The 11,473-nt window shown below is 58.4% G+C and overlaps 1 protein-coding gene across 3 annotated transcripts in view; it reads left to right on the forward strand.

Moving 5' to 3' along the window:
* Positions 1-7,581, forward strand: part of SRGAP3 (SLIT-ROBO Rho GTPase activating protein 3) — a 73,247-nt gene extending 65,666 nt beyond the window's left edge. For 2 of the 3 annotated variants that reach the window (XM_053989248.1, XM_053989247.1), the window contains exons 19-22: positions 1,998-2,178; positions 2,732-2,881; positions 3,318-3,645; positions 4,733-7,581. In XM_053989248.1, coding sequence (XP_053845223.1) covers positions 1,998-2,178; positions 2,732-2,881; positions 3,318-3,645; positions 4,733-5,149 — 1,076 coding nt within the window. In that variant the 3' untranslated portion in view covers positions 5,150-7,581. Of the gene's footprint in view, positions 1-1,997; positions 2,179-2,731; positions 2,886-3,317; positions 3,646-4,732 lie in introns of those variants that run through there. The other variant, XM_053989249.1, reaches the window with a different exon arrangement.
* The last annotated feature ends 3,892 nt before the right edge of the window (positions 7,582-11,473 follow it).

The raw sequence follows: 11,473 nt of genomic DNA on the forward strand, positions 1-11,473 counted from the left end.
TGGGAAACGCCGCTGGCACTCCGTGGCTGGGCAAGCACGGCAGGGCTGGCTGCGTTGGAAGGGCCTGTGGAGCTGAGCACCTTCTGCTTCCGACAGCTGCTGCTGCCCTGGCACACACCTGCCCTGCGAGGCTGTGGGGAGGAGGAAGGGCTCACCTGGCAAGCGGGGCCACGGCTGGGGGAACGGCACAGGGAAGGGCACAGGGAAGGGCATGGTGGGCCAGGCAGCTCTGGGCACAGGGAAGGGCATGGTGGGCCAGGCAGCTCTGGGCACAGGGAAGGGCACGCAGGGCTGGGCAGCTCAGGGCACAGGGAAGGGCACGCAGGGCTGGGCAGCTCCGGGCACAGGGAAAGGCACAGGGAAGGGCACAGGGAAGGGCATGGTGGGCCAGGCAGCTCCGGGCACAGGGAAGGGCACACAGGGCCAGGCAGCTCCGGGCCTGCTCTCAGCTCCAGACAGGAGCCGACAGGCCTGGCAGAGGGAGGCAGGGGAGCTGCTGTGCAGCCAATTTCACACTTGGGTGGCCACGTTAATGGCTCCGATTGGGGTTTCCGAGTGATTAACTGTGGTGCCAAGTGTAGGGCAGAGGAGCAGCTGTATTTTGTGGATTTACATATTCCCTCTCCCCCTTGCCCTGCATACACTCCCTGCTGGTAGCTCAGCGTTGTGTCATGGCTGTGGGAGCCCTCGTGGCTCTGTCTCCTCCAGAACACTCTGTGTTGATCCTCCTGTGGTGTTCCCTGACACTCTGCCCTCATGTGGGGCTTGCTTAAGGTGGGGAACATGAATCTGCTGAAGTGGCCTGGCCCGTCCCAGGTGGGCTGGAATGGGGCAAGGGTCTGATGCAGTGTCCTCCTTTGGTGTCCCCTCCTCCACGTGGGTTTGGTTCCTGAGCAGAGTGTCGGGTCACACACTGATGGCTGCTGAGCCCACAGTCAGTAATGGGCAGAGCAAGTTTCCAGTTTAATGAGAATGAGGCAGGTCTGGAGGAACTGGGGGGGCTTGCCCTGTTTTGCTGTCACTTTCTGTCTGCCAGTCCCCAGGTGGGGATTGAAGTGATCCAGTGTCTCAGATAATCCAGGCATGCTAATGCTCCAACAGTGGCAGGGGAGTGGCAGCAGTTCTGCCACCCAAGCAACGCACAGTGTGGGTCGCTCTGGTTAATGAGGAGAGAGACACTGTTGCTGCTTTGCAGTTGTTGCAATGGTTTCTTTAGGATTCAGTGTTCCCCAGCTGGAAACAGATCTGCATACGAGCCAGGCTCTTTCACAGGCTCCTCAGTGCCCCTGGGTGTCCCAGCAGCTCCTGCTGTGACACCCTTGGCCAGAGGCTTAGAGGACCCTGGTGTGCTCATGACCTTCCAAAGTGAAGTTCTGCCTCAGCCCTCCTGTGTTTCAGGCCCTGAGCTCCCAGTTTGTGAGTCACAGGTGTTTGGTAGAGCTCACATTAGGAAAAGTGGGGAAACAGTGAGGCAGAGTGCTGCAGATGGCGGGGTGCAGAGCAGCTGCCTGGCTGGAGCTGGTATCATTATTTCCATGGGGATCCCCAAAGGGGCATTAGTTGCTCATCAATAATTCAGGCCAAACTGTCTCCAGGATAAGGAAGGGAGGAGAAGGTAAGTGGGGTTTGATCACAGCATCTGACATGGCTTGACAGAATCTCAGGCTGGAGGATAATGGGTTTCTGTAACCAAAGGCGGAAAGTGGGAATGTGGGTGAGGGTGCCATATGCACAGAGGGGATTCCTGCTGCTCCCCATCTGCTTTGTAGCTGTTTGTAATTGTCGGTAGTTTATGAGTCTGAGAGAGGTCCCAGAAAGCCTGGAACAACAATAAGAATTGATCAGTCTGAAACCAAGAAGGCTTGTGCTCAGTGTGAGCTGCTCCGGGGACGCTGGGCGGCAGCAGCCCCGCTGCTCTGGTGAGGTGGCTCTCTAGGGCTCAGCCTCCCTTGTGTGCCTGAACTGAGCTGCTCTCGCTGTGCCTCTCTCCTGTGCAGAGGTGGAGCAGATTGAAGCCATAGCCAAGTTTGACTACATTGGCCGATCTCCACGGGAGCTCTCCTTCAAGAAAGGGGCCTCACTCCTGCTGTACCATCGGGCGTCGGAAGACTGGTGGGAAGGGAGACACAACGGGGTGGACGGGCTCATTCCCCACCAGTACATCGTGGTGCAAGACATGTGAGTAAAGTGAGGGTTGTTAAAATCACGTACTTGCACGAGGTCCACTTCAGTCACCTAAAATAATCAGTCGGTTTTGCAGTTTGTTTAATGACTTTGGTGAGGAATCTGCGCCTGTTCACGTCTCCCTGTCTGTGTGTTGGCTCCATTTGTTTCTCATTTGGGCTGATAAAGACCAGTACTAAACATTGTACCTCAGTGTACCTGGACCCCATCTCTCTTTGACTCCCCAGCGTGGTGTGACCCAGGCTTACCACCGGCCTTGTCCCTGTGAGCATTGACCTGGATTGTTCAGTGCTCACCTGGCCTGTGGGCCGATCCCAGGGCCCTTTGCAGGTGCTGCTTCTCTTACAAGTACTGTATCTGGAGTCATCACAGTGGCACACATCACAGGGGATGGGAAGGCAGATGTGCACTGTTTCCAGGTTCCCAGTGAAGTGGTGGCCGTGGTGCAGCTCCAGTTAAGAGTGTGGAGCTGCTGAGGCGGTGATGTTCAGATCGGCGTGGCTCCCCGGGGCACAGCCCTGTCACTGGTGTGGTGTCCTCTCCCCAGGGACGATGCGTTCTCTGACAGCCTGAGCCAGAAGGCAGACAGCGAGGCGAGCAGCGGGCCGCTGCTGGACGATAAAGCCTCCTCCAAGAATGACATCCAGTCTCCGACAGATCACATCATGGACTACGGCTTTGGGGGAGTGATGGGCAGGTAAGTCACATTCCTGTGACCGTGGAGGTGTCGCTGACGCAGGTGTGGACAGTCGGTGTGTGGGGTAGGGCACGATGGGAGGGAAAGCTCTAGTAAGCACTGCAGGGTAACAGGAGCTTGGAGGGGATTTCATGTGCACTGCTAATGGGGATTTAACAGTTACGGAGGATACAGGGGCCCTGGGATAGTGGAAGGGGGTTGAAACAAGATGACCTTTGAGGTCCCTTCCAACCCAAACTACTCTTATGATTTGATGCTGTCCCTTTCTTGGTGCTGGCTAAAGTATTTGTCTTCCCTCTTGCCTGAGTCTTCTGAAGCTGGAAGGCTGGAGTTTGGTCTGAGCTGGGCTCAGGGCTGAGCAGTTGCCTTGCAGCGTGTGGCCAGCCGCGGTGGGGCTGACAGACGCTGACCTGGTGCCGTGCTGGATTCTTTGCAGGGTGAGATTGAGGTCTGATGGTGCAGCCATCCCCCGGCGCCGCAGCGGGGGGGACACCCACAGCCCACCCCGAGGGATGGGGCCTGGCCTAGACACCCCTCCTCGAGCAGCAGCCTGCCCCAGCAGCCCCCACAAGATCCCCCTCAACAGGGGCAGGATCGAGAGTCCTGAGAAGCGCAGGATGGCAACGTTCGGCAGCGCGGGCAGCATCAACTTCCCAGACAGGAAGGCCTTGGCTGACAGCCACCCTCTGAGATCGACCTGTGGGTCCACCCGGCACAGCAGCCTTGGAGATCAGAAATCCCTGGAAGCAGAGGCTCTTGCTGAGGTGAGAGGGCTGAAGGGGAGCTCACTGGGGAGTGTCTGGAGCCCCTTCACCTCAGACACGGTTACAGTGCCCCTGTCACACCCAACTGTGTTGGGTTGTTCTTGGAAAAAATGCTCACCCAGATGATGTTCATTTTCACCTTGAAGCTTGTGGGGCTGCTGGGTTTGGGTGTCCTGAGGCTTCTCTGGGAGAATATTTTCACTCGTCCTCTTAGGAGCTTAATAGAATGAATTGGAGCTAACTTGATAGTTATTTCCCTTCAGCTCATCCTTTGAATGTTACCTGAGGCTCACTGAGCATTTTGTAGGTGTTATAAAATTAAGGACTTGACTACACCAGGACAGCGTTAACTAGAGTGACTTTTCAAACAATTTACTGTGGTGCCTTAAATTGCTTCTCCAATGGTCTTGCTGAGTTAGTGGCCTTAATTAAGTTAAGGTGGATTTAGGCAAAGGCAAACTAGGGCCTCTTCATTTGTACGGGAGACCTCAGCACTGTAGCCATGGGCAGCAGCTAGTTCCCTGTGCACGGGCACTTCTGGTTGAACTGGGTTCACCTTCTGGGGGATCCCTGTGGAGCCTGGAGGTGGGTGGGCAGTGAGGGGCTGGAGCCAACCTCTCCTCGGCTGCCTCAGGCCTTGTTGCTGCCTCTCGTATATCCGTGGTGAGCTGCTGTTGTGCCACTCACTCCATAAACATGTGTGTGTGTCCCTGCCACGTGTCCTGTGGGCACAGGGGCATCAGAGTGCCCATACATCCAGTGGAGACTGCAGGGCCTCTTTGTGAGGGAAAACCAGCCTCAGTGCTGTGGGGGAGCTGTGTGGGCAGGCTGGTGTTCACCCATCACTCCTGCTGCTCAGGATTCGTGCGCTTTGGAGCCGGTGACCAAGCTCCTGCTGACCTGAGGAGCACAGGGCACCTTTGTGCGGCCAGTCTGGCCTTCACACCTTCTCCCAAAGCTCCTTTTTCCCTGGGAGCTCTTGGATCAGAGACCCCCTCTGCAGACACGCATGCCAGGACAGCGGGGTGGAGTGCGGGAGAGCAGGTGGTGCTGTGGCACAGCGCTGACGTTGCTTTGGCATTCCCAGGACATCGAGAAGACCATGAGCACGGCGCTGAACGAGCTGCGGGAGCTGGAGAGGCAGAACACGGCCAAGCAGGCGCCCGACGTGGTCCTGGACACGCTGGAGCCCATGAAGAACCCCCCGCTGGGCGCCGCCAACTCGGAGCCCGCCAGCCCGCTGCACACCATCCTGATCCGGGACCCCGAGGCGGCCATGCGGCGCAGCAGCAGCTCCACCACCGAGATGATGACCACCTTCAAGCCGGCGCTGTCGGCCCGGCTGGCCGGGGCGCAGCTGCGGCCGCCGCCCATGCGGCCGGTGCGGCCGGTGGTGCAGCACCGCTCCAGCAGCAGCAGCAGCTCGGGGGTGGGCAGCCCCGCCGTCACCCCCACCGAGAAGCTGTTCCCCAGCAGCTCGGCAGATAAATCGGGCACCATGTAGGCCGGGGCACGGGGACCGCGGCAGGAGAGCGGCACCCGGACGCCGGGAGCGGGGCGGGCGCGGCGGAGCCTCGCTGGGTGGGCAGGGGGGTCAGAGCCCCGCTTGGGGAGCCTCTGGGGAAGGAAACACGTGTGGGGCCTGGGCCTGGGGCTGTACCTACGTGCGTGTGTATGTACATAGGTGTGCACACACCCCATCCATGCAGAAACACTTCCCGAGCTTGCAGTCCTGCAGCAGGAGGAGATGGCTGGTCTACGAGTTGGCACTGGAGAACACACTCGGTGTAGAAGTATATATTCAAAACAAAGTGTACAGAATTCAGTGACTTTTTAAAACAGTAGATTTACCTCAGAAACTGGCTCTGAAATGTCCTCTCTTGAGACAGTGGGTTGGTCTGGGTTTCCAAGGCTGTCTGTGTGCACCTGGAAGCTCACACTGCAGCAGCTATGTGTCAAGCAATACAAGGCCATCCTGGAATTTATTTTCTGTACCTCTTGGCATTGAAAAAAGAAAAGGGATGGGAATACAGTGGGGTCTGTTCACCACTGCTGGGCTGTGGAGAAGAGCTGGAAATCCATACATGACCATGTCTGACCGGCCGGCTGGAGTCTTTCCAATCCTGAATCCTGAGATGTCTTCATGTGCCACGATGCCCTGGCAGCAGGGACAAAGCAAGGTGTGTGCCATGGATGGGAATGGACTGAAGTGAGTGTCATGAGTGGGACAGAGTGAGGTGTGTGCTGTCACCCTCGTGCAGGAGGAGGACGCTGCGCTGCACTGGGACTGTGGAACGCTGCTTCTCTGCAACTTCTCAGAGTGAGCAAGGACTAGTGACCAAACCTGTGCTAAAGCATGGAGTAACTTACAGAGTTTGGAGATTCTTCACCTCCCTTTCCCCACGTGCTTTTTCGTTTATTTTTTATCAAAACCCAACCCAATGGTCTCTTGAGAGTCAGGCCTGAGCAGTGAGTAGGGGTCTCAGGTCAGAGTGGTTGTCCTGCATGAGAAGCATGAGCCGTGTTTGACCACATCAGATGCAAAACTGATCTGATGGGTGATACTTTGCACTTTCTGTACTGTACCATATAATACAACAGTTTGAGTTTATGCAAAGGAATCTACATTTTATTTTACCCAGAGAAAAAATATGCAGAAGGCTGGGGATTGCATGGTCCTGTGTGATAATCCAGACTCCTCTGTAAGCACTGACTCAGAGATGCTCTGTGCTTCTCCTGCAGCTTTTCCTTGTACAGATTTCCATGCAATGCCCCATGGTTTGATTTGGCACTTCCCCATGGTCACGTGCTGATGTCTCCTAACATTCATCCTTCCTCCCTGCTATCTCTGATCCTGCTGCTCTGTGCCTGGGCGAAGACGCCTGCAAGCCCTCCTGACTCACCCAGCGGCCACTTACCCTGCCTGGGGGCTTTGCTTTGTCCCCCCCCTCATCTCCCTCATCTCCCCAGCACTGCTGCAGACCTCGGCTCTGCAGGAGAAGCAGCCTGACTTCCAGAAGGCAGCAGAGGCACTGAGCAGGGCGGCAGAACCCGTCAGTGCTGCCGTGGCTGGCGTCTCCTCGGCTGGGGAGCTGCCACGCGCGCAAGGCTGCCTGCACGTTCACAGCTGTACCTCTGCAGCTGTACTTGCCCAGCTGCACCCCCACATCTGCCCCTCCGCAGCTGCACCCCTGTGCTCCGGGCACAGAGTGACGTTGCGGGCCGTGGGACCGGCTGGTGCCTGTCCCGTGCCCGTCGCACGTGTCCCCTCACGCCGCGCACTGCCAGCCCTGTAAATATCGCTGTACTCGCTTAACTGCTCGAAAGTAACTGTTAACCTGTAAACTGTACAAAAATAGGCTACAGTTAGATAAAGCCAATGCCACTCAACAAATCTTTGCACTTAGTAGGTAGCTCGATGTAAAAATAAACCCAGTAATAATAATAGTAATCCCGAAGGGAAGCGAAGCCGCCGGCACGCCTCGCAGAGCCCGTGGGGAGCAGCTCTGCCCATGTCCCTCCCTGCCGCGTGGCAGGGCAGGCGGCGTGTGTGCTTGTCTGTGACCGTCCTTGGCGTTTGGTTCACGTTGGTGTTTATTTCTCCATCGTCCCCGTTCCTGGCACAGCCCCTGGCCACCTCCCAGCCCGGCACAGCGGCTGCAGATGTTCAGCCAGGCTGGGCTGGTCAGGGACCTGTGCTGGGGGGGAAGGACCCATTTGGCACGAGTGCCGTGTGTCCATTGCAGTAATTATTACTTTTGTTTCCATTTAGTTCCTGGAGAACATTCACTTTGCCAGTTTTCTGTTTTTTGTATGTTTTCTGAGATGAATTGAGAGCAAACTCATCTTCATTAGGGGTTTTATTTCCTCCCTTACTTTTGACCATACGGTACAAATTCCAGTGTCTTTCTATTAAATTATTGCCTTTCATTTTTCTTTGTTTTGCTTTGTTGTGGGTTTTTAATACAATTGTTTTCTTATCTTTAAGTGCCTTTTTGAGCACCAAAACAAACAGTTGGAGTTCAGGCCTGGGGGCTGTGCACACATGGGTTCGTCTGGGCAGTTGTGTTGTGCTGGGGGTGGTTGCTTTTAAAGTCCTTCCATTTTTCTGTTTAATGAAAAGGGAACCAAGACTTTTTGTTGGAGAATAAACTCCCCCTTTGTAATATGGTATTCCAAGTGTAGTTTTAACTACTGTAAATTTAAGGGAAGAAATGTATTTTTCTGTAAGCGAACTTGGCACAAAATTGAACCACATTTGTTGTAGGAGCATCATAACTGGAACTCGCTCATGGTTTGTGAGTGACTCCGATCCTCGGTACCTGCCTGAGGGCACGGACTGTGCGTGGGCTTCAGAGTTCAGAGCTTCACTGTGACAACCCACGGCCGAGCTGCCGCCGGAGCCAGGGTGGGGTGAGCTCTGCCCCGGGCCTGCTCAGGGCAGCCGTGTCTCTGCTGTGCAGAGCGAGCTCTGGGCTCGGCTCCCGCGGGCCTGCCCCGTCCAGCCCACCCGTCCCTGCCGTGGCCATGGCCCTGCCGTGGGGCTGAGGGGAGCACGGTGTCACCATGGCCCTGCCATCCATCCCTGCCATGGCCATGGCCCTGCCATGGGGCTGAGGGGAGCACAGTGTCACCATGGCCCTGCCGTGGGGCTGAGGGGAGTATGGTGTCACCATGGCCCTGCCATCCATCCCTGCCATGGCCATGGCCCTGCCGTGGGGCTGAGGGGAGCACAGTGTCACCATGGCCCTGCTGAGGGGAGCACAGTGTCACCATGGCCCTGCCATCCATCCCTGCCGTGGCCATGGCCCTGCCGTGGGGCTGAGGGGAGCGTGGTGTCACCATGGCCCTGCTGAGGGGAGCACGGTGTCACCATGGCCCTGCTGAGGGGAGCGTGGTGTCACCATGGCCCTGCCATCCATCCCTGCCATGGCCCTGCCATGGGGCTGAGGGGAACGTGGTGTCACCATGGCCCTGCCGTGGGGCTGAGGGGAGCACGGTGTCACCATGGCCCTGCCATGAGAGGAGCGTGGTGACACCGCAGCCTTGCTCCATTCATCCCTGCCATGGCCATGGCCCTGCCGTGGGGCTGAGGGGAGCGTGGTGACACCATGGCCCTGCCATCCATCCTGGCCATGGGGCTGAGGGGAGCACGGTGTCACCATGGCCCTGCCATGAGGGGAGCATGGTGACACCGCAGCCTTGCTCCATCCATCCCGGCCATGGCCCTGCCGTGGGGCTGAGGGGAGCGTGCTGGCACCCCACCCTGCCCTGGACAGACCCTGAGCGCGGAGCCGGGGCGGCCGTGACTGCACTTTGTTCCTTGGGCTGGGGTCCCTGGTAGGTCGTTGTTGTATCCCAGGTGTGCTGTTTAGCTAGCAGTGTTGTGGTTCTCGCGGGGCGGCAGTAGATGTCCCGATCTGACTTGCTTTGCGTGGCTGGGCTGCGAGGTCTGGTGGGGACGGGGTTGGTTGTGCCGGGAGGCCGTGGGAAACCGCCGGCTGCTGCCCACTGCACCGGTCATCCTCCTCCTCCTCTTCCTCCTCTGGTGTTGTCTCTGTAACGTATGGTGAGATGCCGTCAGCTAGAGTGTCTGAGTGGGTCCTCGTGTGTGCTGGTGATGCCATGTAGATGAAGCCACTGGTTGGGTGTGGACTCATCCTGTTGAATAAATTGCTTAACTTTTCTCAAAAACGTTGTCTGTGGTTTCAGAAGATTTGCTGCCTCTTGCCTGTGCTTCCTCCCCACAGCATCCTGCCCTGCTCTGGGCAGTACAGACACTGCCTCCTGCCCCTGCAGCCGGGCTCTGGGTGCTGTTCATGGGTGCTGAGGGGATAAAAAACTCCCATTCTAAACAAACAGCCCCAGAGCCCTTCGCACCCAGGCTGTGAGGAACTGCGCTGGGCTCTTCAGGCTGGGTTATGTCTCTTCCCATTGGGTTTTTTGGTTTTTTTTTTTGCTGCTGGGTCGTGGCTTCACTTCCCTCCCTCCTTGGCGTCGTGGAGAGGCAGAGACCTTCCTGATTCCATCCATCATCCATCCTCGAGGCCGGGCAGTGCAGACGCAGCTGGCGATGCTCGAGCAGGGGTCTGTGTGGGCCACGAGCAGGGGGAGGGCTGGGCAAGCTGCAGGTGGGGCTCGACCTGCATTAAGGACCCCGTCCTTAATTTACCCCTCCTTAAATGCGGTGAATGGGCTCAGCCTCAGGGGAGGTGAGTGCAGGGCGGGCTCCGGGCTGCCACGTCCGTCCCGGTCACCTCCCTCTCCTCCTCACCGAGAGCAGCTGGCAGCAGCAGGGTGCGGTGCTGACACGGCCCGGTACCCACCGCGAGAGCGTCCTGGGCACCGCCCTGGGGGAAAGCCCGGGGGTGGCTCCAGCGGGTCCCTGGGCAGCGGATGCGTGTGGAGGAGCGGGGTTTGGCCAGGCCCTGGAGGGGGCCAGCCGTGCGGGACACCTGTGAGGCCTCTGCGGGGTATGCAAGCTGTGAGCCAGGCGTGCAAGGTGTGAGCCAGGTGTGAGCCAGGCGGGCAAGGTGTGAGCCAGGCGTGCAAGGTGTGAGCCAGGTGTGTGCCAGGCGGGCAAGGTGTGAGCCAGGCGTGCAAGGTGTGAGCCAGGTGTGTGCCAGGCGGGCAAGGTGTGAGCCAGGCGTGCAAGGTGTGAGCCAGGTGTGGAAGATGTGAGCCAGGTGCGCAAGGTGCGCGCCAGGTGTGCGCCAGGTGCGCAAGGTGCGCGCCAGGTGTGAGCCAGGCGTGCAAGGTGTGAGCCAGGTGTGCAAGGTGTGAGCCAGGCGGGCAAGGTGTGCGCCAGGTGTGAGCCAGGTGTGCAAGGTGTGAACCAGGTGCGCGCCAGGCGGGCAAGGTGTGAGCCAGGTGTGCAAGGTGTGAGCCAGGTGTGCAAGGTGTGCGCCAGGTGCGCGCCAGGTGTGCGAGGTGTGAGCCAGGCGTGCAAGGTGTGAGCCAGGTGTGGAAGATGTGAGCCAGGTGCGCAAGGTGCGCGCCAGGTGTGCGCCAGGTGTGCGAGGTGTGAGCCAGGTGTGAGCCAGGCGTGCAAGGTGTGAGCCAGGTGTGCAAGGTGTGAGCCAGGCGGGCAAGGTGTGCGCCAGGTGTGAGCCAGGTGTGCAAGGTGTGAACCAGGTGCGCGCCAGGCGGGCAAGGTGTGAGCCAGGTGTGCAAGGTGTGAGCCAGGTGTGCAAGGTGTGCGCCAGGTGCGCGCCAGGTGCGCTCCGTGCCCCGCTCCTCCTGCCGTGTCCGCCCGCCGCCAGCAGGGGGCAGCAGCGCCCCGCGCCCGGCCGGGCCGAGCGACCCGCGCGGGGAGGGGGAACCGGACCTTCCTTCCCCTTTTTCCCCTTTCCCCTTTTCCCCCTTTTTCACCTTTTTTTCCCCTTTTCCCCCTTTTCCCCCTTTTTCCCCCTTTTCCCCTTTTTCCTTTTCCCTCGGGGCAAAAGCGCTGCACGGGCTGCCACTGACTGATTGAACTGAAATTAACACCTGATTCTCTCCAGAGGGTCCAGTTACTCCGGCGAGGTGTAATAATCATTAACTCTTAGTGTGAACAATAAATTGAATGCATTTATTAATTTCTGCGGGCCGAATGCAGCATTTGCATTTAAATTGCCTTTCCACGCTGCTGCGCTCTGACGCGTGTGTTGGTTTCCTCTGAGGTCAGGAATCCCTTTTTTGAACCGGTGAGTGTGTGCGGGCGCTGCCTCGCCTGGTGCATCGCGGAGCCGAGAGCCGGGAGCCGGGAGCCGGCGGCTCAGCGGCGCGCTGGCACCGCGGGGATGCTGCCGGGATGCGCAGGGCAGAGCCCGGGCTGCTGTCACGGACC

This window comes from Vidua macroura, chromosome 13 (assembly GCF_024509145.1).
Source record: "Vidua macroura isolate BioBank_ID:100142 chromosome 13, ASM2450914v1, whole genome shotgun sequence".
NCBI lineage: Eukaryota > Metazoa > Chordata > Aves > Passeriformes > Viduidae > Vidua > Vidua macroura.